This window comes from Puma concolor, chromosome B4 (genome assembly GCF_028749965.1).
Source record: "Puma concolor isolate L17-30 chromosome B4, mPumCon1.1.hap2, whole genome shotgun sequence".
In the NCBI taxonomy this organism is placed as follows: Eukaryota; Metazoa; Chordata; class Mammalia; order Carnivora; family Felidae; genus Puma; species Puma concolor.
Genome location: NC_141673.1, coordinates 18486195 through 18514053, shown reverse-complemented (window position 1 = coordinate 18514053; position 27859 = coordinate 18486195). Strand labels below are relative to the sequence as shown.

Sequence of the window (27859 nt, the reverse complement as noted above, 5' to 3'; positions counted from 1 at the left end):
TTGTGACAGATGTGACTGGGCTTTCCTAGTATTACATGCAAAATGCTGGGAGGGTTTCCCAGGTGGTATTGGAGGGGCAGGACAGGAAGTCTTCCCCAAAGAGGTGGCATTTAACCTAGACCTTGAACGGTAAGATGAGACCTATACACTCAGTCATCTGTTAGGACGTGACATGGAAGAGAGGAAGGGAAGATCGAAATGCCCCCTGTTGGCAACTACAAAGAGACATGTTTTTGCAACAGAGTCTGGCAGCCGTGCCAAAGTGACGGCCACCACCCTCTCCCAAGTCAAAGCCCCGAACTCCTGCAGCATTCCCTCTGTGGGATCGTTCCTGTTTATGGGGACTCCCACAAATACTGCCTGGCACCAAGATTGGGACTTTGCATTCGGAGAGAGGGGCCTGCAGTTTTCCATGGTGTGGCTGGATACGTGTCCGTGGGGCCGTGGGTCCAGGAGCAGGCAGGACCAGAAGCGGGATGGGCAGAGCCCTGGGAGGTGGGAGCTCGTTCTTGGGAGTTGCACGAGGCACAAAAATTCCAGAGCATGTCTCCGCCTCAGCCCCTTCAGGATATCCTGTCATTCAACCAAGACATATATAGAGTCGAGAGTGACCAATTTCACCACGACCCCTGAATTGGCCATTTTTCCTGTCTCGAGGCAGTTCTCACATATCATCTGCTTCAATCCAGGAAAAAGAGGGGGAAGGATTTGAAAGCAAACACTGAAATGAAAGAGAATTCGCTAGGAGTTCATCAGACTAGGTTAGAATAGCTGAATAGTTCCGACAGGTGCCTGGAGCCAGAAGGAGCAAATATTTTCTCACTATGCTACAAAAGTTCATGCTTTTTCTTCTTGGATTGGTGGTACAAAATTTCTGCTCCCCGCCTGAAACTACAGAGCAGGTAAGATGAGACTCGCATTTTTGTTGTTGTTGTTGTTGTTATGTTCATGATATGTTAAAAACCTTTTTGCTTTCCTCTGTGGTGATGGGTAAAGGGTACTCTCTGGACTTCATAAAATAAAGAGAAAGGCTGCAGAGAATAGGATCCTAATGGTCGTGAACCATCTTTCCAAAGGTGAGCTCACCCAGTTGGTTCTATTCCTATGCCAAACCCCGTTGTTAGGATCTCTGACGCTCATGCTAATGTTCCTCTTTCCATTGCAGATGTTGGTATCCCCCTGGGGCAGGGGGGTTTCTTTTGTGTTAATAATTCACTGTGAATACCTCCCATTGCATCATTTTGAATATAGAAAATAACCATGGCTGAAGACAGATGAGCAGACAGATGTTCTAGGGAGTTGTAGGTGATGTCTGGTTGAGAAACAGTGTTACAGAATGCATCAGGAACTCATCCCTTCTAGCTTCCACAGAGTTGTAGTAGAAGTACCCAAAGGGGTGCCTGGGTGGCTCAGTTGGTTAAGTGTCCAACTTCGGCTCAGGTCATGATGTCATAGTTTGTGGGTTGGAGCTCCATACCGAGCTCTATGCTGACAGCTCAGAGCCTGGAGCCTGCTTCGGATTCTGTGTCTCCCTCTCCCCTGCTCACACTTTGTGTCTCTCTCTCAAAAACAAATAAAACATGAAAAAAGAAAAAGAGGGGTGCCTGGGTGGCTCAGTCGGTTAAGCTCCCAACTTCGGCTCAGGTCATGATCTCACAGTTTGTGGATTTGAGCCCCGTGTCAGGCTCTGTACTGACAGCTCAAGAGCCTGGAACCTGCTTTGGATTCTGTGATTCCCTGTCTCTCTGCCCTGCCCCTGCTCACGCTCTTGCTCTCTCTCTCTCTCTCAAAAATAAACATTAAAAAAATTTAAAAAAGAAAGAAAGAAAGAAAGAAAGAAAGAAAGAAAGAAAGAAAGAAAGAAAGAAAGAAAGAAAGAAAGAAAACGAAAAAGAAGTACCCAGGGTGGTAGGGTCAGCATCTCTCGTGAAACCCACTGGAACACCAACATCTCAAGCAGGCTCACGTGAGCTGTCTTTCTTTTTTTTTTTTTTAACAACATTTATTTATTTTTGAGACAGAGAGAGAGAGAGCATGAACAGGGGAGGGTCAGAGAAAGAGGGAGACACAGAATCTGAAACAGGCTCCAGGCTCTGAGCTGTCAGCACAGAGCCCGACGCACGGCTCGAACCCACAGACCGCGAGATCATGACCTGTGCCAAAGTCGGATGCTTAACCAACTGAGCCACCCAGGCGCCCCTCACGTGAGCTGTCTTAATAGAGCAAGTTGGGTATCAGATGTGCAGCTAGGTCAGCCGAAACGAGGTGTAGGAACAAGGCAATCTGAGTGATTTATTTAAAATGCATTTCCCCAGGCATGATTTCTATTCATCATAAAACTTAAACATGATTCTGCATCTGAGCCAGGCAAATATTTATCCCTACCGACTCGATGCCAGTTGGATGTCCTCTGATAATGCTTTTCACGAAAATGCTGGAAGCTAGCATAACGGTTTCGTGCTCCAGCTTAGAGGTTTGAGAGTGGTGAGTTTGAACCGTGGCTCTCATATGTTTGTTTACCAACTATGTCTGAGGACCGGTCACTGTGCTCCACAGCCTACCAGTGGTCCAAGCCTGAGCAGGTTAATTCATCTCTCTGAACTGCAGTTCCTCCCCTGACAGTGCTCCACAAACAGCCAGAATCATCATCTTCATTATCATCATCACCATTGGCAGCATCGAGTGCTTGCTTAAGTGCAGAAATCAGGCCTTGACCAGGTTTAAAGCTGAGTTTGCTTTTCAGAGGAGACTGTAGAAGAGACCAAATAACCCATTCCATTTGAAAAGGACAACTTGAAAGTCAAGAGATTTCTTGAAAAGCAAGTATTAAACCTGACCTTTTGAGAAAGAAAAGAAAAAGTAATGTCCTTCCATCCGCTTATCTAAGTGGGAAAACCTAATATAAAGAAAAGCCGGTTTTAACAGATGTAGAGGCTTCATGACCATTAAAGGGAGTTGATTCAAACTCTAGCTAAGGGTGGCTTTTACTGTTATTCCATAAAGAATATTCCAGGGCTATTTTGGTTCATAATGATTATCAAATGAAAGCTACCCATAAAAACAGATTTTATTTTTCTTTTTTTTTTTTTTTAATTTTTTTTTCAACGTTTATTTATTTTTGGGACAGAGAGAGACAGAGCATGAACGGGGGAGGGGCAGAGAGAGAGGGAGACACAGAATCGGAAACTGGCTCCAGGCTCTGAGCCATCAGCCCAGAGCCTGACACGGGGCTCGAACTCACGGACCGCGAGATCGTGACCTGGCTGAAGTCGGACGCTTAACCGACTGCGCCACCCAGGCGCCCCAGATTTTATTTTTCTATGTGCCGTTGTACAGCATGCAGGGAAGAGGAATAAGCTAATCAAGGAATCAAAAGACCTAGGAATGGGGCGCCTGGGTGGCGCAGTCGGTTAAGCGTCCGACTTCAGCCAGGTCACGATCTCGCGGTCCGTGAGTTCGAGCCCCGCGTCGGGCTCTGGGCTGATGGCTCAGAGCCTGGAGCCTGTTTCCGATTCTGTGTCTCCCTCTCTCTCTGCCCCTCCCCTGTTCATGCTCTGTGTCTCTCTGTCCCAAAAATAAATAAACGTTGAAAAAAAAAAAAAAAATTAAAAAAAAAGACCTAGGAATGCAAGCTGGTGCAGCCACTCTGGAAAACAGTATGGAGGTTCCCCAAAAAACTAAAAATAGAACTACTCTACGACCCAGCAATTGCACTACTAGGCATTTATCCATGGGATACGGATGTGCTGTTTCAAAGGGACACATGCATCCCCATGTTCATAGCAGCACTATCAAAAATAGCCAAAGTATGGAAAGAGCCCAAATGTCCATCGATGGATGAATGGATAAAAAAGATGTGGTACATATATACAATGGAGTAATACTCGTCAATCAAAAAGAATGAAATCTTGCCATTTGCAACTACGTGGATAGAACTGGAGGGTATTATGCTAAGTGAAATTAGTCGGTCAGAGAAAGACAAAAATCATATGACTTCACTTATATGAGGACTTTAAGAGACAAAACAGATGAACATAAGGGAAGGGAAGCAAAAATAATATAAAAACAGGGAGGGGGACAAAACAGAAGAGACTCATAAATATGGAGAACAAACAGAGGGTTACTGGAGGGGGTGTGGGAGGGGGAATGGGCTAAATGGGTAAGGGGCACTAAGGAATCTACTCCTGAAATCATTGTTTCACTATATGCTAACTAATTTGGATGTAAGTTTTAAAAAATAAAAAATTAAATTTAAAAAAAAAGGAATCAAAAGACCAAAAGCTTACAGTGTGGCCTTGGCAAGTCACAGAACCTCCCCTCACCTCAGTTTTCTCCCCCCTAGAATGGGGATGATGATACCTCCCTGTTTATCTTCAGCATAGTCAAGATCAAATTAGATGATGCTCTTGGAAGTATGCATAACCATAAATTTCTCTGCAAAAATAAGACTTCTTCTTATGCAGCCTTTATATATTTCAGTAAATTTAGAAGTAGTTATGACATTCTCACCACCCCTACCTAGTGCTGGCCTGTGTGCTATTTGTGGATGGGAGTAAGTAAGAAGTAAGAGACAGGGTCCCCTCCCACAGGGATTTTTAAATGGAAAACAAAGACAACAAAATGTGTTCCACTGGCCAACCACATGAAGAGAAGAAGTTGAGAAAAGGAAGAGAGATGGGTGTGGTTTTGTGGAAATAGTGTCTTAAGCAGGGGCTTGAAAGATGAAGTTTGGGGAGCCAAGAGGAGGAAGAAGCACGTTTCTATCAAAAGAGACAATAAGCAAAACACAGAGGTGGGGACAGAGAAGCATTACAGGAGCTAGCATTCACTGCCTAAAATATTCCAGATACTGGGCCAGGCAATTTGCACATATCATTTAAAGGTCTCCGTAACCTGGAGAGTGATTATTTGCACCTCCCCCTTACAGAGGATGGCAAAGGGTGAGGAATGCATTCAAGACTGTACACTTAGCAAGATACAGAGCTTGATTCCAATCTTAGGTTTTTTGACTCCCACATTTTGTCTCTCTTCATTGTATGAAACTGCTTCTTCTTAAACTTGATGGGAAATGAAGGAGATTAGAGAGAGGGGACCAAATCTATTTGGGAGAACCACCACCAACATCTTGGACAATGAGAGATCCTGAAGACAGGGCCATCGTGGGTCTGCATCATTCATACTAGCAGTTGATTCTCTACTGCTTAATGTTGCTAAGTGACTGTTTCTAGTGGGTCTGTTGTATTTCCTACAACACATTCAATCAACAAATATTTTACTAAGCACTACTATGTACCAGGCACTGTTCTATGTGCTTGGGAAATATTCAAGGACCAAACAGAAAAAGATCACTGCCTGTTGGAGCCCATAGTCTAGCTGAATTCTAATCAAAATGTTGCAAACACCTTTGGAGCAGGAACTATATGCTTCGTAGCATTTAGCACCCAGACTAGACTATTGCTGTAGAATCAATGCTGAAAGAATATTCTAGAGACCTGTTGATCTATGACCAATTGACCCTAAATAACCACTTTAAAATTTTTCCCATTTGGAAAGTGTACTCTATATTTCAGGATTCCCAATTGGGTAAGTGTATGTAATGAAGTTACCTTGCTTTATTGGATTCCACACTTTAGATCAAGGACAGCAAACAGGTGGTACAAGCAGCCTCCTTCATCACCTACAGCCATGGCAGACATTGCTTGTTGATCCCAACACTCTTTCTACATAAGGTTGAAGGCAACCAGCCAGTCATTACCAATCAACCTGTTGCCATCCCTGTCATTCCACGGACATGAAGCCAATGGGAAAGATTGGCCAACCAAGGTTCTGCTAATGGGACTTGATTTTTTTTTTATGTCTTCACAGGCAAAAAGGTGCGATAAGACATCTCTGCTTACAATTAGGACTGAGTGCCGATCCTGCTTGCTCAACTTAGAAATTAAGTGCCCAGATGGTTACACAAAGGTTACCAATGGCTCCGTAGGGGTTCGAGATTGCAGGTACTCATGAGAAAATAAATGTACTCAAGTCTTGAAATTTAAAGGATTGTGAATCTAAATGGAAACTTCCCATCTCAAAAACTACAAAGCATTTCCGTGAGTTTTCCCTTACTTTAGAATTACATTCAATCCAAACTCACAACTTACAACCTTGCATCTAAAAAATATATTTTTGATTCACATTTCCATACAAAATTGACTATATTGCATGGCACACAAACATTTTCCCCTCATTGTGCCCTTCTCTATTTTAAAAATCTGGGTTTTGTTTCATTTGGAAAGTTTCTAGTCAGAACATGGACTGAAAAGCCATGGATCCGGCAGTCATCTTATTAGCCAGCTATGGATCCTGATACTAATTAGAACCTAACGAGAGAAGACAAAGGAGTTACAGCTTCATACATTTTCTGTGAGCATTGCATTGCTGAAATCCTCTAATGATTCAAAACTCTCATAATTCAAGACTAATCCTTGCAAAGGAAGACGAGCAGTTTCACTTACTGGCTAATGCAAGCAGCCACAGAGCTCAAGTGTCAACACAATGTTCAGTGTACTAAGTCTACTGATTTAGACATTAGACATCTCTCAATGAGCTCATTCCTAATTCAGGGATGAAGGATCAGTACTATTTCTGATTTTGTATAAAATGGGAACTTAACACTGTTATATTACACTATTTTAAATTCATGTTTGCTTAATATGATCACGATATATTCTATGACCAAAATCATCAATTTTAATAAAAGCTTTCTGGGGCATGTGGGTGGCTCAGTTGATTGAGCATCCAACTCCTGATTCGGTTCAGGTCATGATTACAGAGTCATGAGATCGAGCCCTGGGTTGGGTTCCACACTGAGCTGGCACCTGCTTAGATTCTCTCTCTGTCTCCCTCTACCTCTCTCCCCTGCTCTCCCTCTTGCTCTCTCTCTCAAAGTAAAAATATTAAAAAAAGCTTCCCAAGGCTAACTGACCTAGAATTAGCAAGCATACGCAACAGGTGACCATTCAGGTACCAAAATGGTCACCCATTTTGACCAGATTCTCTTAGGAAGTATATAAAGATTTAGGATTCGAGGTTAAAATTATACGATGGCTTTATTGAAGACCTCTTTGTACTGGCAACTTTTTTTCATGGCCCAGGTGGGCACTTGGTTATGTCCACCCCACCCTACCATCCCCCCTCCAACACACACACACACACACATACACACACACACACACACACAGGATAAGATTATTATACTCGTGCTCTCTGTTGCAGAATTGAAGACTTTGATCCGTCATTCATTTATGCTGAAATAAACCCAAGATTGGCCCCTGAGGGGATGTTTCGTTCTGCCCTTGGCTCTTCCTCTTCCCATCTTTGCAAAGAGATGCCCCTGCCAGTATTCTCAAGCTTCCAGAGGAATTGTCAACTCTGTCTCCATCTTGACGGCCCATAAAGCCAGTAGCTCAGGGACTGGATTAGAAGTACAACCTTAAACTCACCTGCACACTATTCTTTTTTTTTTTTTTAATTTTTTTAACGTTTATTTATTTTTGAGACAGAGAGAGACAGAGCATGAACGGGGGAGGGTCAGAGAGAGGGAGACACAGAATCTGAAACAGGCTCCAGGCTCTGAGCTATAAGTACAGAGCCCGATACGGGGCTCGAACTCACAGACCGCGAGATCATGACCTGAGCCGAAGTCAACTGCTTAACTGACTGAGCCACCCAAGCGCGCCATCCTGCACACTATTCTTAATAGCCCAGTTGAAAGAAATGATATTCCTGGAGAATCGTCTCTAGATACACTAAAGTCAAATCCTGGAATAAGCCATCCATGCAGAGATTCCATCAAAATAGACAATGGTGTTTAGCCTCCACAGAATTGCTATTCCAGATCTGTACCTCAGATGGTATAAAAACTGTTCTAAGGAATTCATCATTACATCTCCCTTGAGGATATTGTGACATATATTGCCCACTAAATTACACCACCTCTCACAGAAATGTTTACATATAGAGTCCCTGCAAAAGACATTCTCATCCTAGGCAGTTTGATCCAGAGATCCTGTGCATCCCAGAACCTACGATCTTTTCCTTCTTGTATTAGCTGCGACAAGTGTGACGTCCACTGGTAGCATGTACCCAGAGCCTAACACTATTTCCTTTATCTACCAGCCCCACTTCTGACATCATTTCACCTTTATTTTCATTGTGCTCTGATATTTCACTTTTATTTTCATTGTCATCCATTTTATACAATTAAAGGTAAATCATGATTAAGTTTTATTCTCCCTAGACAGCAAAATTCTGTTCAATCTATGCTTTTTAAAATATAGGCAAGTGTAAAGAAAGACCTAAATAAAAATCTAGGAAAATCCCACTGCCCAGAGTTAACTGAATTGCTCTGATCATGGGTTTATGTCTTCTCCTTCCTCTCTAAGGTACACCTTTGAAATCAGGAAGTACTCGCTGTCTCTCCCTGGATGCCGCCATATCTGTAGGAAGGACTATGTCCAACCTCAGTGCTGTCCAGGCCATTGGGGCCCAGACTGCATGGGTAAGTGGCACAGCACTTTTCTTGGACTTTGATACTTGATTTTCAATGTCCCATTTCACAGAAAATTGAAAGGAAGGAAGTCTGATAAAAGGAGAGTGTCAGCACCTTTTTTAGAAAATTCCTTCTCAGTCTATATGTAGAAAATCTTTCTTGCCCTGTCAGCTTTTACAAAGAAATCTGCTTTCCTCCAGTTAGAGATCTCCCTTTAAGAGAATTCCCTTACAAGTCAGAAAAAGGGACAATTGAAAGGATATCCATTTTTATAAAAAAGATAACTGATCATAGAGAGGATGTAAGTATTCTGGGCTACTATAACCCCAAGTACAATTTTCTTTAAGGTGAGATTTTATTATAGCATCTCAAAGAACGTAGTTATTGTTTGACAACAGAAATAATAGTTAAATCTACTAAAACTTTAATCTTAAGATGGAATCAAACTCTATAAGGACCAGTTCCACTGTAAGAAAAACTACTAGCCAAATCTGAGCCAATGGTATAGTTAGACTCCTGTGGTCAAGCATAACATTTGTGAGCTAAAATTGAACTTCTATCATGATTAAGGATGTTAACACTCAAGTAGTAACTAGGTCCTTGCTAGGATAGGCAAATTATGAAAAATCTCTTTTTTTCCCTTGGATAGTAAAAAATCAGGCATTTTAATTCATGCATTTACCATTTTTCCCCATTTTTCAGCGTAATGAAACATCTCCTTAAGGATCCACTTAAGGAGAGGGGCGCCAAGAAGGCTCAGTTGGTTAAGTGTCTGACTCTTGGTTTCAGCTCAGGTCATGATCTCATCGTTTGTGAGTTTGAGCCCTGCATCGGGCTCTCTGCTGACAGCATGGAGCCTGCTTGGGATTTTCTCTCTCTTTCTCTCTCTGTCTTTTCCCTGCTCACATTCTCTCTCTCTCTCTCTCTCAAAATAAATAAACTTTAAAAAAAAGAATCCATTTAAGGAGAGAGATTAGTTCTCTTTTGCTTTTCTTTTTTTCTGACTAAAATAATACAAGCAAATTGCACACAGCTTGCAAAGTTTAGAAAGGTATAGAGAAAGAACAAAATAGCAAAATAGAAACTTCTTTCTGTCACATATAGGAAACCCTAATCGGTTTAGCTCATTTCCCTGGTCTTTTTTTTTCCCATGTGGCTTCTAAACAGTCGAGCCCTTCTTGCCTGATGTTGACACTGCTTTTTTTTTTTTTTTTTTTTAAGTTCATTTAGTTATCTTGAGAGAGAGCAAGCGAGCAGGGCAGGAGCGGGGGAGCAGAGAAAGAGGGAGAGAGAGAGAATCCTAAGCAGGCTCTGCACTGTCAGTGTGAGGAACCTGATGTGGGGCTGGAACTCACGAACCATAAGATCATGACCTGAGCTGAAATCAAGAGTCAGATACTTAACCGATTAAGCCACCCAGGTTCCCCTTACACTGTTGTTGTTGTTGTTGTTGTTGTTGTTGTTGTTGTTGTTGTTTAAACTAATGATAAAATATGGGGCGCCTGGGTGGCGCAGTCGGTTAAGTGTCCGACTTCAGCCAGGTCACGATCTCGCGGTCCGTGAGTTCGAGCCCCGCGTCGGGCTCTGGGCTGATGGCTCAGAGCCTGGAGACTGTTTCCGATTCTGTGTCTCCCTCTCTCTCTGCCCCTCCCCCGTTCATGCTCTGTCTCTCTCTGTCCCAAAAATAAATAAACGTTGAAAAAAAAAAATTTTAAACTAATGATAAAATAAATAATAACTTCCATTTATTCAACATTTCTGACATTAGGCACCAGAGAGGTACTCAGCCTGTATTACCTCCTTTAATTCTTAAAACACATCTTTGAGTTAGACATTTTTATCTCCATTTCGCCTGTGAGGAATCAGAGATTTAAAGATGATATCTTACCAATTTCTTTTTGCCTGATCAATGATAAAGCAAGTTCAAGTTCAGGGCTGCCTGTCACCAAAGCCTGCTGTCTTTCTACTCTGCCCCTTTGCTGGAACAGAGCTTATAAAAAAAGAAAGAAAGGAAAGGGAGATCCTCCAAATGTGTTTCTAACTTCCCTCTTGATTGGTAGGTCCCTTTAGCCCTCCCAGTCAATGACTGGGTTATGCTCCTTATCCTGGAAAGGTCAAGGTTGGGGTTCAGGAAATCCTGGCCTTCTCTCTATTGACTGTTCTGTCGGGTTCACACCAGCATGGGGGCACTGCGTGATCATGTGTTACAACAGAATCAAGTGATTAACCCACCCTTCCAGATTTCAAGACCTTTTTTAGCTCCAGATGTGATCATGCTCACATCCAGTTCTTAGAGACATCCTGATATGATACAAAAACTTTTAGGTTTTTCTCTTTCTGACCCACAAAAACTAATCTGATGCTGTTATTGAACAGACCCCCTGTAGACAAGGCTTTGCCCAGGATACAGCAACCAAAGTCAGCATGTGCAACAGAAGGAATGGCAATGTGCAACAGAACAGAACAGAAAGAATGTCCCCCACAGCCAGGGGGACAAAAAGACACTAGTCCTGCTCCCACGTTTTGGCTTGAATCCAGTTCTGTCACCGGGCGAGTTAATTGCTGCCATGCCAAATGGGGGTACAAAGTCCTACTCTACAAACCTGTAGTAATATTATAATATTAATGTAGATGAGAGTGCTTGACAGAGGGACACAAAGAAGGCACTTTAATAATGTTTTATAAATAAATGAATGAGTAACAGTCAAAACAGACTGTTAATGAAATGAAAGCCAAATAAAGTGGCATTCTTTCTTTGAGCCCTTCTTAAACAGCAGGTAACTCCTAAACATGAGCAGGCAAACGGGATCCAAAATCTTCAGTGGGCTTCATGCCGTCACAATGTGCCAGGCGCGAATGGGGCAAGGCTCCTGCCTGCCACTGAGTGTGCACGGTTCCTCGAGGGGTCACACATTTCCTTCTGCTGCGTCTTGAGGCCCGAGAAGCAAAGTATGTGAAAAGCAGGGACCGGACAGATGGTCATTCTTCTATCCTCTTGTTGGAGCAAAAGGACACTTCCCTTTATCTGCATCTTCCAAACATACCAAATGTCTCCAAAGGCTTCCTTCCTTTAGTTCAGGAAAGAGATAAATGTTCTACTTGGCTGTATATTTCACCTCTCACATTCTGTGGTGATGACAAGTGAGATCTTGCCTATCATTCGACATTTCCGCAAGGATAAGGCCATTTCAGAGCTGCTGACGTGTGCCCATACATCTTTTTGAGGAAGCCCAAGCCCTGGAATGGCCTTCTTTCCAAGGCAATCATGGCATCCAGTTCCTTTTCAAAGCATCAACAAATACATTCACTCTGGATACCTCTGGGTTACTTCTAAAACTGTTTTAAGAGTGCCTTATTCCAACTAGAAAATAACACTTGTTTCAATTCTGAAAAATCAGAAAACACAAAAAAGCACAATGAGAAAAAAATTACTCATCGTCTGCTGAAATTAAGAATAAGGCATGAATTCTCACTTGGGGGGGAAAAAAAGATATGTCATCCTGACATAAGGAAGTTGTTTCTACCCAGATTTAACTTGCTTCTCCCTCATTAAAACTTGTACTGCTCTATCAGATCAGCACATAGAAGTCTTTATTCTATAGCACAAAAACATATTTTTAACGTTGAAACAATCACATTTCAACAACCAATATCCTACTTGAGAGGAAATAGATTTTTTTTATTGGAACATCCCAGTTCTTTTTATTCCACCGTGAACATTAACTGATTTGGGCAACAACTCAAAGTAATGGAAAAAGAATGCAGGCAAAAGGGTTACACAGAAATTGGACTGTGGCCAAAACAACCTGATTACTTCAAAGGGAAATGGTCTTGATTCTTCTTTTTGAGGTCAGCGTCATCAAATTCTGCACATACATTTTTTTCTTCTGCTGTATTATTTGTGTTTCCAGATCTCTTCCTTTCCTGTTCTATGTTTCTTGCCATTCACTGCACAGGTTGTAAATAACGGACTTCTACAGATTTGAAACCAGTCTTCTAGGCACATTCCTTTCGGCTTTGAGTGAGAAATAAAGCTGCGTTCACACGAGGAACCTATTTCACATCAGTTTCCCAGGGAGACAATTTCAGCCGGAGCTATAAGTGGTGCATATTCTCTGCCTGAACACTGTGAGCCAAGCTTTTAAACAAAGGTGGTCACGTGACGAAGTAGGCATTTCTGGTGTTCATTGGGAGAGAAAATTACAGGGAGGACTTTGGCCAAGATCTTGCTGCCCAGGAAGTTTATTATCTTCCTTTAAAGAAACAGAACTGCTGATGATTTGCTGACAGCTTATAACAGGTGAGCCTCCTGCGTGAGGAAAGTCCCAACACAAGAGACCACCAGAGTATCTAGTAACCAACAGGAAATGTGATAATGACCTAAAAGAGTTTTATCAGCTATTTGAACCTCACAGTGCATCAGCAATGTGCTCTTATAGCACATTCTGTAATATCTTTTCAAGTATGGTTGCTGAGAACATCAATGTTATCATCTTTCTTCATAATGGGGACCTGAGGTGGTTGAACATGATTTGAGAAACAGGAATAAAGTTGACACTTTGGCCTTAACATTTTTATTTAAAAACTGAACAAGTCATTTCATAAATTTTGAACTTAAACCGTTCAGTTTAGGATATAAAGCAGACCCTCTGTACTCCCACCCTCCGGCTATCTTTTTCCCAAAGTTCCCTCCAGGGTTGGCCAACTCATAAAAATCAAACATTTATTGAGCACCGACTATAGGCTGCACATAATCGCATATATAATAGATAGGTCTAGTCCCTACCCCCAAGGAGCTCACAGGTTAATATAAGAAAGAGACACAAAAGCAGACGAGGAGAATCAGTCATACCTGAGAGCCCCACAGAGGACCTGGGGATTGGGAGGAGCTTTGCAGTTTGCCCGAAGGCAGCCAGCTGGTAAGTGCAAAGGGCACGTCTCATGGGAGAGACCCAGCTCTAACCCGTTACTCTCCCCTGTTTCCCCAAATGACTGCTGGTTTTGCCAAGTCAACTGCTGGGAAAGCTGCCTGCCTCTCTCTAGCCTTCTCCTAGAACACTTGCTTCCACCATTAGCCAGATGCCTGTCGCTGCCTGGAGTCGATGCCATGACCCCTGGGCTCCCTCTCGTTCTAACCTTTAACTGAGAGGACATGTGGTTTTACAGTAAGATGGCTCACAGACCCCAAAGTCGGATCGGCCTCTGGTCCCAGCATGGCCCATACTCTTGTTCTGGGACCTTGCAAGTTCCTTACTCTCTCTGTAGGGCTATCAGATTCAGTAAACGACAATGGAGGACACCCAGTTAAAATAATTACAGAGAAATAACGTACATGCATAGTGTTTGGGACATACTTATTCTAAAAAATTATTCATTGTTCTATCTGCAATTCAAATTTAACTGGCATCCTACATTTTATCTGGTAAACCCTTCCTTCGGCCTTAGTTTTCTCATCTACAAAATGGAAATAATGATGCCAATACAGCTACCTCCAAAGTCGTGCTGAGGATTAGGTGAGCTCATACATACATAGGACTTAGGATGCGCCTGAAAGATGGCAGGTATTCAGAATATGCTAGTTACCATGTCTGTCTTTTGTGGTTCTCAGATCACTGGCTGGCCTCTTTATTCCAGCGGATGTGTCTTGGTTAGATTTTTTTATTCTAAGGTACTGATCTTGTACGCTCTGGCTTCGTGGTTCAGGACTCGAAATCTTGAGTCAGGCCTGACTGCAATGCCCATTCCAGCACTTACCAATCATGTGATTTGGGGCAAGTTACCTACCTCTCTGGGCCTCAGTTTTCTTATCTATCACCTGAAGATAATGATGATGATAATGATGTCAACAGCATCCATGCCTTCCTCAGTTGTTGTGAGAATGAGACTGTGCATGTAAGGTACTTAGCGACAGTAAATGCTCAACGAATTCTGTCCGTCTGTTGTCAGGCTGATAACTCACAGTGCTGGCAGCCTGGTTGAAGATGTTCCTGTGTATCCCAGTTTTTATGTAGCTTGTGGCCCTTAGGTCTATTATTTTTCTTCCCACCATTGTCTGCCCTTCTGTGGACTCTATGGGCCACTCTGATACCTCAGACCAAACCAAAGGCCTGCTCTTCGGAAATGTGGGGAGAGGAGCCTGGGTGGCTCCGTCATTAAGCGTCGGACTCTCGGTTTCAGCTCAGGTCATGATCTCGAGATTTGTGAGTTCAAGCCCCACATCCCAGAGCCCGCTTGGGATTCTCTCTCTCCCTCCCTCTCTGCCCCTCCCCTGTGTGTGTTCTCTCTGTCTCTCTCTGTCTCAAAATAAATAAATAAACTTAAAAATTTTCAAAAACAAAAAGAAATGTGGGGAAGGTAAACATCAGCCTGCGCGGGCTGCTATAAAAGAATACCATTACAACAGACATTTATTTCCCACTGTTCTGGGGGCTGGGAAGTCCAAGATCAAGAGGTTATAGGGTGCCTAGGTGTCTCAGTTGGTTGAGCGTCCAACTCTTGATTTCAGCTCAAGTCATGATCCCAGGGTCATGGGATCAAGCCCTGCATTGGGCTCTGTGCTGATCATGGAGCCTGCTTAAGATTCTCTCTCTCTCTTTTTCTGTCTCTCTCGCTCTTCCTCTGTCCCTCTCCCCCTCTTGCACTTTCTCTCTCTCTCTCTCTCAAATAAAAAAATTAAAATTAAAAAGAAAATTAAAAAAACAAGATGCTACAGATTTGGTTCCGGGTGAAGCTCTTCTGTCCCCACGAGGCAGAGAAAGAGAAAGTGCTCTGGTCCCTCTTTCCCTTCTTATAAGGACACTAATCCCTTCATGGAGTCCCCACCCTCATGATCTCATCTAAACCTAATGACCTCCCCAAAGCCCCACCTCCAAGTGCCATCCTGTTGGGGTTTAGGACTTTAGCATATGAATTTGGGCTGGCACAGACATTCAGTCCATAACTGTAAGGATTCACCTTGGCCTTTAGCCCATGGATCACAAGCCACTGGAGACAGGGCTGGGCCAGGATGATATACCTGCTAAGAGAAAGCCTTCCCTCCTCTACAGAATATGTGATGTTGAAGATCAGGAAGATTCCAAGGAGACAGCAAATTAATACTCAACCAGTAGATGCCTTCACCCACAGGCAGACACACCCAATGGGACCTGAATAAAGTGAGCTGCTCATCTCAATGAGAAGTATGTGTTGAGACACCTCTTTAGAAATAAGTCTAGAGCACTGAAGCTGGCCTCACCAGCCCCTTCCTGCCCATAGCAACAGGAATGAAGGCCCCTTTTCTGTTCAGGCTAAATCTCATTTCACTTTCTTGTGAAAACACAAAGAGAAAACATTAACAGCCTTGAAAATAATTGTAGGCATTCACTGAATCTTGATTACTTAATTAAATAAATGGTTTGTAAACACATTTAAACCACGGAAAATAATTTTAAGCTGTCCACATAGAGAAGCACAATTCTGAGCCTTTAAAGTCAGAGCTCAGTGGGAATTGCCATCTCCAAGTCTGACAGCCGTGTGACCTCATTAACGGTCCTAACTGAGGCCCTACCTCACTTCCACATCCTCTTAGGTAAAATGTCTATCGTTAACACTTCGTGGGGTGAAATGCCAAGGGCACTACATGTGATGTAATTGTAAACCTTGGCATGTCATCCAAGGCTTAGACTGCTAACAATAATAATGAAAAGAACAGCACAGAAAGGAGACAAAACCAAGTCAAGTTGGTCTTTTTAAGACCGACATCTGGCCCATGAAGGTGTTCAGTAACAGTCTGCCAAATGGTGATGTGGCCCTGAAGAAACGCTTCCTGAACATCCTTGTTCCAGAACTATACTGAAGTATTCAGATGAAAACGTTCAGAGATCAAAGGTAGAAAACTGAAGGACTTTAACCATGTGTTCAAGAGTAGCCCTTTCCAATTCTACTGTCTTCCCCTGTTTTCCTTTCTGGTGAGTCTAATCATAGAAAAGGACATCTCTAAGGACTAAACAGAAGTCAGGTTTCATTGTTTATTTACGGGGACATTGACTACATTTTCTAAACCTAGCATTAGGGCACATGATGAGCTAATGGATTGTTTTCTTTTTTTCCTTTTTTTTTTGAAGTTTATTTATTTATTTTGAGAGAGACAGAGACAGTGCGAGTGGGGAGGGGCAGAGAGGGAAGGAGACAGAGAATCCCAAGCAGGCTCCATGCTGCCAGCGTAGAGCCCAAAGTGAGGCTTGAACTCAAACCCTGGAGATCATGACCTGAGCTGAAACCAAGAGTCAGACGCTTAACTGACTGAGCCACGCAGGTGCCCCGTGTTCTCTTTTTTTTTTTTAATTTAAAAAAATTTTTCTTTAATTTACATCCAAAGTAGTTAGCATATAGTGAAACAATGATTTCAGGAGTAGATTCCTTAGTGCCCCTTATCCATTTAGCCCATCCCCCCTCCCAAAAACCCCTCCAGTAACCCTCTGTTTGTTCTCCATATTTATGAGTCTCTTATGTTTTGTTCCCCTCCCTGTTTTTATATTATTTTTGTTTCCTTTCCCTTATGTTCATCTGTTTTGTCTCTTAAAGTCCTCATATGAGTGAAGTCATATGATTTTTGTCTTTCTCTGACTGACTAATTTCACTTAGCATAATACCCTCCAATTCCATCCACGTAGTTGCAAATGGCAAGATTTCATTCTTTTTGATTGCCGAGTAATACTCCATTGTAATTCCATTGTATATATATACCATATGTTTTTTATCCGTTCATCCATTGATGGACATTTGGGCTCTTTCCATACTTTGGCTATTTTTGATAGTGCTGCTATAAACGTGGGGGTGCATGTGTCCCTTCAAAACAGCATACCTGTATCCCTTGGATAAATGCCTAGTAGTGCAATTGCTGGGTTGTAGGGTAGTTCTATTTTTAGTTTTTTGAGGAACCTCCATACTGTTTTCCAGAGTGGCTTCACCAGCTTGCATTCCCACCAACAATGTAAAAGAGATCCTCTTTGTCCACATCCTCATGAACATCTATTGTTTCCTGAGTTGGTAATGTTAGCCACTCTGACAGATGTGAGGTGGTATCTCACTGTGCTTTTGATCTGTATTTCCCTGATGATGGGTGATGTTGAGCATTTTTTCACGTGTCGGTTGGCCATCTGGATGTCTTCTTTGGAGAAGTGTCTATTCATGTCTTTTGCCCACTTCTTCACTGGATTATTTGTTTTCTGGGTGTTGATTTTGATAAGTTCTTATAGATTTTGGATACTAACCCTTTATCTGATATGTCATTTGCAAATATCTTCTCCCATTCTGTCAGTTGCCTTTTAGTTTTGCTGATTGTTTCCTTCGCTGTGCAGAAGCTTTTTTATTTTGATGAGGTCCCAGTAGTTCAGTTTTGCTTTTGTTTCCTTTGCCTCTGGACACGTGTTGGGTAAGAAGTTGCAGCGGCCAAGATCAAAGAGGTTTTTGCCTGCTTTCTATTCGAGGATTTTGATGGCTTCCTGTCTGACATTTAGGTCTTTCATCCATTTGGAGTTTATTTTTGTGTCTGGTGTAAGTAAGAAAGTGGTCCAGGTTCATTCTTTTGCATGTCGCTGTCCAGTTTTCCCAGCACCACTTGTTGAAGAGACTGTCTTTATTCTGTTGGATATTCTTTCCTGCTTTGTCAAAGATTAGTTGCCCATACATTTGTGGGTCCATTTCTGGATTCTCTATTCTGTTCCATTGATCTGAGTGTCTATTCTTGTGCCAGTACCATACTGTCTTGATGATTACAGCTTTGTAGTATAGTTTGAGTCTGTGATTGTGATGCCTCCTGCTTCATTTTCTTTATCAAGGTTGCTTTGGCTATTTGGGGTCTTTTCTGGTTCCTTACAAATTTTAGGATTATTTGTTCTAGCTCTGTGAAGAATGCTGGTGTTATTTTGATAGGGATTGCATTGAATATGTAGATTGCTTTGGGTAGGATTGACATTTTTAACAATATTTGTTCTTCCTATCCAGGAGCATGGAATCTTTTTCCTTTTTTTTTTTTTTTTTTTTTGTGTGTGTGTGTGTGTCCTCTTCAATTTCTTTCATCAGCTTTCTATAGTTTTCAGTGTATAGATTTTTCACCTCTTTGGTTAGATTTATTCCTAGGTATTTTATGGGTTTTGGTGCAACTGTAAATGGGATCGATTCCTCGATTTCTCTTTCTGTTGCTTCATTGTTGGTGTATAGGATTTCTCAATGCAACTGATTTCTGTGCATTGATTTTATATCCTGCAGCTTTGCTGAATTCCTGAATCAATTCTAGCAGTTTTTTGGTGGAATCTCTTGGATTTGCCATATAGAATATCATGTCATCACCAAAGAGTGAACATTTGACCTCCTGCTGGCCGATTTGGATGCCTTTCATTTCTTTGTGTTGTCTGATTGCAGAGGCTATGATTTCCAATACTATGTTGAATAAAAGTGGTGAGAGTGGACATCCCTGTCTTGTTCCTGACCTTAGGGGGAAAGCTCTCAGTTTTTCCCCATTGAGGATGATATTAGCGTTGGGTCATTCATATATGGCTTTTATGATCTTGAGGTATGCTCCCTCTATCCCTGCTTTCTTGAGGGTTTTTATCAAGAAAGGATGCTGTATTTTGTCAAATGCTTTTTCTGCATCTATTGAGAGGATCATATGGTTCTTGTCCTTTCTTTTATTGATGTGATGAATCACGTGAATTGTTTTGTGGATACTGAACCAGCCCTGCATCCCAGGTATAAATTCCACTTGGTCGTGGTGAATAATTTTTTTAATGTATCGTTGGATATGGTTGGCAAATATCTTGTTGAGGATTTTTGCATCCGTGTTCATCAGGGAAATTGGTCTATAGTTCTCCTCTTTAGTGGGGTCTCTGTCTGGTTTTGGAATCAGGGTAATGCTGGCTTCATAGAAAGAGTTTGGAAGTTTTCCTTCCATTTCTATTTTTTGGAACAGCTTCAAGAAATAGGTATTAACTCTTCCTTAAATGTTTGGTAGAATTCCCCTGGAAAGCCATCTGGCCCTGGACTCTTGTTTTTTGGGAGATTTTTGATTAGTAATTTGATTTCCTTACTGGTTATGGATCTGTTCAAATTTTCTATTTCTTCCTGTTTCAGTTTTGGTAGTATATATATTTCTAGGAATTTGTCCATTTCTTCCCGATTGCTCATTTTATTGGCATATCATTGCTCATAATATTCTCTTATTAGTGTTTTTATTTCTGCCATGTTGGTTGTGATTTCTCCTCTTTCATTCTTGATTTTATTTATTTGGGTCTTTTCCTTTTTTTTTTTTTTTTTAATCAAACTGGCTAGTGGTTTATCAATTTTGTTAATTCTTTCAAAGAACCAGCTTCTGATTTCATTGATCTGTTCTACTGTTTTTTGGTTTTTGGTTTTGTTTTGTTTTTTGGTTTCTATATCATTAATTTCTGCTCTAATCTTTATTATTTCCTGTCTTCTGCTGGTTTTGGGTTTTATTTGCTGTTCTTCTTCCAGCTCCTTAAGGCATAAGGTTAGGTTGTGTATCTGAGACCTTTCTTCCTTCTTTAGGAAGGCCTGGATTGCTATATACTTTCCTCTTATGACCGCCTTTGCTGTGTCCCAGAGGTTTTGGGTTGTGGTGTTATCATTTTCATTGGCTTCCATATACTTTTTAATTTCCTCTTTAACTTCTTGATTGGCCCATCCATTCTTTAGTAGGATGTTCTTCAGTCTCCAAGTATTTGTTATTTTTCCAATCTTTTTCTTGTGGTTGATTTAGAGTTTCATAGCATTGTGGTCTGAAAATATGCACGGTATGATCGCGATCTTTTTGTACTTACTTAGGGCTGATTTGTGTCCCAGTATATGGTCTATTCTTTAGAACATTCCATATGCACTGGAGAAGAATGTATATTCTGATGCTTTAGGATGAAAAGTTCTGAATATATCTGTTAAGTCCACCTGGTCCAGTGTGTCATTAAAAGCCATTGTTTCCTTGTTCATTTTTGATTAGATGATCTGTCCTTTGCTGTGGGTGGGGTGTTGAAGTCTCCTACTATTATGGTATTACTATCAATGAGTTTATTTATGTTTGTGATTAATTGATTTATATATTTGGGTGCTTCCATATTTGGTGCATAAATGTTTACAATTGTTAGGTCTTCTTGGTGGATTGACCCCTTGATTATGATATAATGCCCTTTTGCATCTCTTGATACAGTCTATTTTGAAGTCTAGATTGTCTGATATAAGTATGGCTATTCCGGCTTTCTTTTGTTGTCCCTTAGCATGATAGATGGTTCTCCATCCCCTTATTTTCAATCTGAAGGTGTCTTTAGGTCTAAAGTGGGTCTCTTGTAAACAGCTGATAGATGGATCTTATTTTCTTATCCATTCTGTTACCCTATGTCTTTTGATTGGAGCATTGACTCCATTGACGTTTAGAATGAGTACTGAAAGATATGAATTTATTGCCATTATGATGCTTGTAAAGTTGGAGTTACTGGTGGTGTTCTCTGGTTCTTTCTAATCTTTGTTACTTTTGGTATTTATACATATGTGTGTGTGTGGGTGTGTGCACGTGTGTGTATGATGTATGTATATATTCATCTTTTCTCCCCTCAGAGAGTCCCCCTTAAAATTTCTTGCAGGGCTGGTTTAGTGGTCACAAACTCCTTTAATTTGTGTTTGTCTGGGAAACTTTTTATCTCTCCTTCTATTTTGAATGACAGCCTTGCTGGATAAAGAATTCTTGGCTGCATATTTTTCTGATTCAGCACCCTGAATATATCCTGCCACTCCTTTCTGGCCTGCCAAGTTTCTGTGGATAGGTCTGCTGCAAACATAATCTGTCTTCCCTGTAGGTTAGGGACTGTTTTTCCCTTGCTGCTTTCATGATTCTCTCCTTGCCTGAGTAGTTTGTGAATTTGACTATGATATGCTTTGTTGATGGTCGGCTTTTGTTGAATCTAATGGGGGTCCTCTGTGCTTCCTGGATTTTGATGTCCGTGTCTTTCCCCAGGTTAGGAAAGTTTTCTGCTATGATTTGCTCACATAACCCTTCTACCCCTATTTCTCTCTCTTCCTCCTCTGGGACCCCTATGATTCTGATATTGTTCCTTTTTAATGAGTTACTGATTTCTCTAATATCTTAAATCGTGCTCTTTTGCCTTAATCCCCTCTTTTTTTCTGCTTCATTATTCTAAGTTTGTCCTCTATATCAATGATTCTCTGTTCTGCCTCCTTCATCCTTGCTGCCGCTGCATCCATCCGTGATTGCAGCTCAGTTCTAGCATTTTTAATTTCATTCTGGCTATTTTTTACTTCTTTTATCTCTGCAGGAAGGGATTCTAATCTATTTTTGACTCCAGCTAGTATTCTTATTATCATGATTCTAAATTCTGGTTCAGACATCTCGCTTACCTGTGTTGGTTAAATCCCTGGCTGTCATTTCTTCATGCTCTTTTTTGGGGGGGTGAATTACATTGTTTTGTCATTTTGAAGGGAGAAAAGGAATTAATTAGGTAGGAAAATTAAAATTAACAAATTAAAAACACACACACACAAAAAAAAAATCAAATAAATGATGCTAGATCCTAGGTGTGTTTTGGTCTGGGTGTTGAAAGTGGTTTGACAGATTAGAGAAAAAAAGGGGAGAAAGAAAAAAAAAAGGAAATCATTTGAGAATTTGAAAAAGTGAATACACTGAAGTAGACTAAAATGAGATTTTGGGAGTAAAATAGAATTTGAAAAAAAATTATACAAAGGTAAAGAATATAGTAGAAAAAATTAAAGAAAAATATTTTTAATAAAAATTAAAAATAAAAATTAATTTTTTCTCTTTCTGTATTCAAGAAAAAGAAAAGAAACAAAAAAGAGAAAAAAGGAAATCATTTGAAAATTTGAAAAGTGAATACACTGAAGTAGACTAAAATAAAATGATGGAAGTAAAATAGAATTTGAAAAAATTTACACAAACAAAAATATAGGAAAGAAATTAAAGACAAATATTTTTAATAAAAATTGAAAATAAAAATGAATTTTTTCTTTCTGTACTCAAGAAAAGTAGTGTAGGGGCACCTGGGTGGCTCAGTCGGTTAAGCGTCCAACTTTGGCTCAGGTCGTGATCTCACGGTCCTTGAGTTCAAGCCCCGCGCCGGGCTCTGTGCTGACAGCTCAGAGCCTGGAGCCTGCTTCGGATTCTGTGTCTCCCTCTCTCTCTGACCCTCCCCCATTCATGCTCTGTCTCTCTCTGTCTCAAAAATAAACATTAAAAAAAATTTTTAAAAAAGAAAGAAAGAATAGTGTAAAAGAGAAAAAGAAAAAAAGAAAATTGAATAGATGGACTTGCTAACAAATTGAGATAGGACTGAAATTACTTCGTTTTCCCCTTGAAGTCAGACTATGTAGCTCTTTATAGTTCATAAACTAAGTAGGCGGTGAGACTTGTATTCTTGAAGAGGGAAGTTGGCCCTGTTGGGCGGGGCTAAGTGTAGCAGCTTCGTTCTCCGCTAGATGGCGCTGCTAGCACACTGGGGTGGATTATTGCGGCACTCGGAGGTGCCTAGGAGCATGCGCGGGAGTAGTGAAAAATGGCGCCACCCAGCCACCCAGTCTGTTCTCCCCTATCAGCAATCACGCACCCGTCCTCTGTCTTCAGCTTTCGTCCACTTCCCACTCCTTCACTGTCCGTGACCAAGCCCCAGGCAGTACCTCTCTCCTGAGTTTTGTCTCAGATGCGGCTGTTTTCCCCGGCCCCTTACTTCCGAAGGACTGCGGCTTTGACCGGTCCCGCCCCTCTGCGAGAGGGTCTCACCGAGCAATGGCTGAATGAGCAATGGCCGAATGTCGGCTGCACCCGGGAATGCTTGCTGGACCCTGCTGCTGCCGGTGCCCTGAGACTGCGGCCAGGTGCCAGCCCACCCCAGAAAAATTTCGCCAGATAATGTCGCAGTAGCTTTTCAGGGATTATGTTAAATCACAACACCAGGCTTCACCCTTAACGACCTTGTTCCGGCACCAGCGAATGTGGCCGTTCTCTGGGGTCTGCTGGCACCAGGTGGCTTCAACAATCTCTACCAAATGTCCTTCCAGCAGTGGAACCGCTTTTCCCCACGTGGCCCGAGAACCTCCCAGACCCCACTCTGCTCCTGGGGATTCACCCTTCCCACCAGAGCACCGCCAGGTATGGAGCTGCGGAGTTGCAGCCTTCGCGCTCCCCTTGTTCACAGTCTTAATGGAATTTGAACCCTCTCCTTTCTCCCTTTTTGGTTTAGTCCCTGCGGCTGTTTCCAATTTTCCACTTTCTCTCCAGATGCTTTTGGGGACGGGTGCTTTTCCCGTATTCTCCCTCCCGTCTCCACCTGCAAAAGCACCTCTCTTCCCACAACTTCTTGCTCCCCAAGTTCACCTCTCCGCGCTGCATACTTGCTGAATTCTGTGGTTCAGGTTGTGCAGATTGTTGTGTTAATCCTCCAATCAGTTTTCTAGGTGTGCAGGATGGTCTAGTGTTGGTCTGGCTGTATTTCATGGATGCGAGATACACAAAATCTTCCATGCTGTTCCACCACCTTGGCTCCTCCCCTCTTTTATTCTTAATTTATAATTTTCATACAGTAAAACCCACCCTTTTCAGTCTGCAGTTATAGAATTCTGACAGACCTAGTTTGTATAAAACCACCACAATTAACCTAGAGAAGAGCTATTTAATTCCCCCCAAATTCCCTTTGCTGCCAAGTCCCCCCACCCCTCATCCCCCAAGCCCTGGAAAATACTGATTTGTTTACTGTGCCTGTAATTTTACCTTCATGTCATACAATTGGAATGATACAGTGTGTGCCTTTTGAGTCTGGCTTCTTTCACTTAGCATAACGCATCAAGGTTTGTCTGTGTTGCTGTCCGTGTCCGTAGTTCATTCTTTTCTAATGCTTTATAGGCTATCGTGACCTGGCTGCAGCCAGTCAATCCATTCACCAGCTGGGAGACATTTGGGTTTGTTTCCAGTCTGGTGCAACTAAGAATAAAGCCGCCATTGTGCGCATGCTTGCACAGGTTTTTATAATAACCTAAGTTTCCATTTCACCTGGCAAAATACCCAGAAGTGGGAGTCCTGGTTGTATGATCAATGCATGTTTCACTTGGTAAGAAACCGCCCGGCTGTTTTCCAATGTGTGTGTATCATTTTGTCATTCCTACCAACGTGTGAGACTTCCATTTTTTAGCGTCCTTGCTAGCAGTGGATAGAATCAGATTTTGAAAAGCTTTTGCCATTGTGTGAAGCGGCATTTCATATTTTAATCTGCATCTTTTCATATGTGTATTTGGTATTCATCTTTCTTTCAAGTTGTTTGCTTTCTTGATTGTTGAGAGTTCCTTAAATGTCTGAGATACAAATCCTTCATGTAATACGTGATTTGTAAATATTTCTTCGCAGTCTGTAGCTTGTCTTTTTTCTCTCCTAAGTTTTGATGAGCAAATGTTCTTAATTTTGGTGAGGTCAAATATATCAATTTTTCTTTTATAGGTAGTGTCTTTTGTATCATTTAGAAATCCTTGCCTAACCTAATATCACAAAGATTTTCTTTCATCTTTTCTTCTGGAAGCTTTATAATTTTAGGAATTATGTTTAGGTGTATCATCCATGCCAGTTCATCTTTGTATATGATTTGAGGTACGGATCAAGGTTCGGTTTCTTACATATAAATACCTAATAATTCCAGCATTGTTTCTTGAAAAAACTATCCTCTCCTCATCGGATTGCCTTTGGACTGTTGTAGAAAAAGCTGACCATCTCTGTATGGGTTTATTTCTGGACTCTCTATTCTGTTCCGGTGATCTGCGTGTATATCCCTTTGTCATACCACGCCATCAAGATTACCATATCATCACACTAAGTCATGAAATCAGGTAGTATAAGTCTTCCAACTTGGTCATTTTCAAAATCATCTTGGTCATTCTAGCTTCTTTGTTTTTCCAGGTAAAATTTAGAATCATTTTGTGACTATCTACCAAAAAGCCCTGCTAGAATTTTAACTGGAATTACATTGAATCTATAGGTCAGTTTACAGAGAAGGGACTTTTTAAAGTATTAAATCTTTTAAACTATAACCACACTATATTTCTCCATTTACTTAAGACTTCTTTTATTTTGTTAGTGTTTTATCAATTCATCAATTTTATCAATTTATTTTGTTATTTGTTAGTTTCTTATTGATATTAGCTTGCAGATTTTGCACAATTTTTATTATGTTCATACCTAAGTTCTTGGTTTTTGGTACTATTTTTAACGGTATATTCTTATTTCAATTTCCACCTGTTTCCGACTAGTTTATAGAAATACAATTGATTTTTGTGTATTGATCCTGTATCCTGAGAACTTATTAAATTCATGTATTAGGTCTAATAACTTTGGGGGGATTCTTTTGAATTTCCTCTGTAGACACGTTGTCTAAGAATGGAGACAATTGTATTTCTTCCTTTCCAATATTTATGCACTTTATATCTTTTTCTTATTTTATTGCACTTGTGATGTATTATCTGTTTTGTACATCGTTGGATTCAGTTGGCTACAACTTTTAGAATTTTTTAATTTTTGCCTTAGATTTTTTAAATAACTTGTGTGTCTATGTTCATTAGAGATGTCGGTCTGTACTTATGATGTATTTGTCAGGCTTGGGAATCAAACTAAGAATGTTCTGTGTATATATGGAGCTGGGAAATGTACTCCCTTCTTTTTCTTAGAAGAGTTTTTGTATAATTTGAATGATTTCTTCCTTAAATGCGAAGTAGCATCCACCAGTGAAGCCAGCTGGCATGGAGTTTTCTTTGTAGGAAGGATTTTAACTTCAAATTCACCTTCTCAAATAGATAAAAAGATGCAGATTTGACCCTTTTGAATAAGAGAGGGAACCAAGAGAGGTTAGATTGGAAAAGTCTTAGACCATGTGTAGTTCCAAGAACATTTGGTAAAGCTGATGGGGAGCACTCCAGCCAAAGTCACCCAACAGAGGAGTCCTCCGTTTTGCAGGAATGGACCTGCCCTGGTATCACTGCCATGCACAGGCATGGACCAGAAGCAGTGGCGGGAGGTGTGGTCTCATGAACAGGATGGTTGCTTGCGGGAAATTACGCTCCCACAGGGTACATCTGAGAGGTATACGTTCATAGCGACTCTAGCCAGAGAGGAGGGCCTCGGGAAGCTGCCTTTATAACAACCACCCCCCCCCCCCCATCCCCCAGGTGATTAGAAACAGCGGGTCCAGTGAATCACTCTCAGAGGAACACCAGCTTAAATTTTTTTTTTTTCTTTTTTTTTTTATTACCAGCTTAAATTTTTAAAAAGAAAGGCTGGGGCATCTGGGTGGCTCAGTCGGTTAAGTGTCTTGACTCTTCTGCTCAGGTCACAATCTCACAGTTTCGTGGGTTCAAGTGCCCTGTGAGGTTCTGTGGGCTCACCTTGCAAAGCCTGCTTGGGATTCTCTATCCCCCTCTCTCTCTGCCCCTCTCCTGCTCACATTCTTTCTCAAAATAAATTTAAAAAAAATTTTTTTTCAACGTTTATTTATTTTTGGGACAGAGAGAGACAGAGCATGAACGGGGGAGGGGCAGAGAGAGAGGGAGACACAGAATCGGAAACAGGCTCCAGGCTCTGAGCCATCAGCCCAGAGCCTGATGCGGGGCTCGAACTCACGGACCGCGAGATCGTGACCTGGCTGAAGTCGGACGCTTAACCGACTGCGCCACCCAGGCGCCCCTCAAAATAAATTTTTTAAAAAATTTAATAAGTGAAAAGAAGGGCTTGCTAACTGTCTCCTAAAGAAAAAGGAAGCCCAGACTTCTTGGACACAGCATCACAGTCTTGAGAACTGGGATGAGAGAAGCAGCCTAATTACTCTGGCATCAGCCTTTGGCCTGTAGTTATATTCTCAGAAAATGGCTCTGCCCTGTTTTCTGCTCTATGTTTTTTTAATGTTTACTTATTTATCTTGAGAGAGACAGCGAGAGAGAATGGGAAAGGGACAGAGAGAAAGGGAGAAAGAGAATCCCAAGCAGGCTCCCCACTGTCAGCACAGGCTTGATCTCACGAACTGTGGGATCATGACCTGAGCCAAAATCAAGAGTCAGACCTTAACCAACTGAGCCATGCAGGCGCCCCACTGCTCTATATATTATCACAAGGCAAGGGCCGAGCAGAAGGGACACCCAGAGGTTGGAAGAGTCGTATCTGACTCAGAGGAGGGTCCCAGAGAGTGTGTTTGAATGGGGGGAAAGGTACAGGCAAGGTGAGGAGGGAAGGGTATGCCTGGGCCTTGGGAGGGACAGAAGGAATGGGAGATGGGAGAGGAGGTG

The 27859-nt window shown here is 41.6% G+C and overlaps 1 protein-coding gene across 2 annotated transcripts in view; it reads left to right on the top strand.

Annotated features, from left to right (window-relative positions):
- Positions 1-585: 585 nt before the first annotated feature.
- STAB2 (stabilin 2) overlaps positions 586-27859 on the top strand; it is a 168317-nt gene continuing 141043 nt past the window's right edge. For both annotated transcript variants that reach the window (XM_086712504.1, XM_025926404.2), the window contains exons 1-3: positions 586-902; positions 5866-5999; positions 8430-8545. In XM_086712504.1, the coding sequence (XP_086568630.1) occupies positions 825-902; positions 5866-5999; positions 8430-8545 (328 nt within the window). In that variant the 5' untranslated portion in view covers positions 586-824. The remainder of the gene's footprint in view (positions 903-5865; positions 6000-8429; positions 8546-27859) is intronic.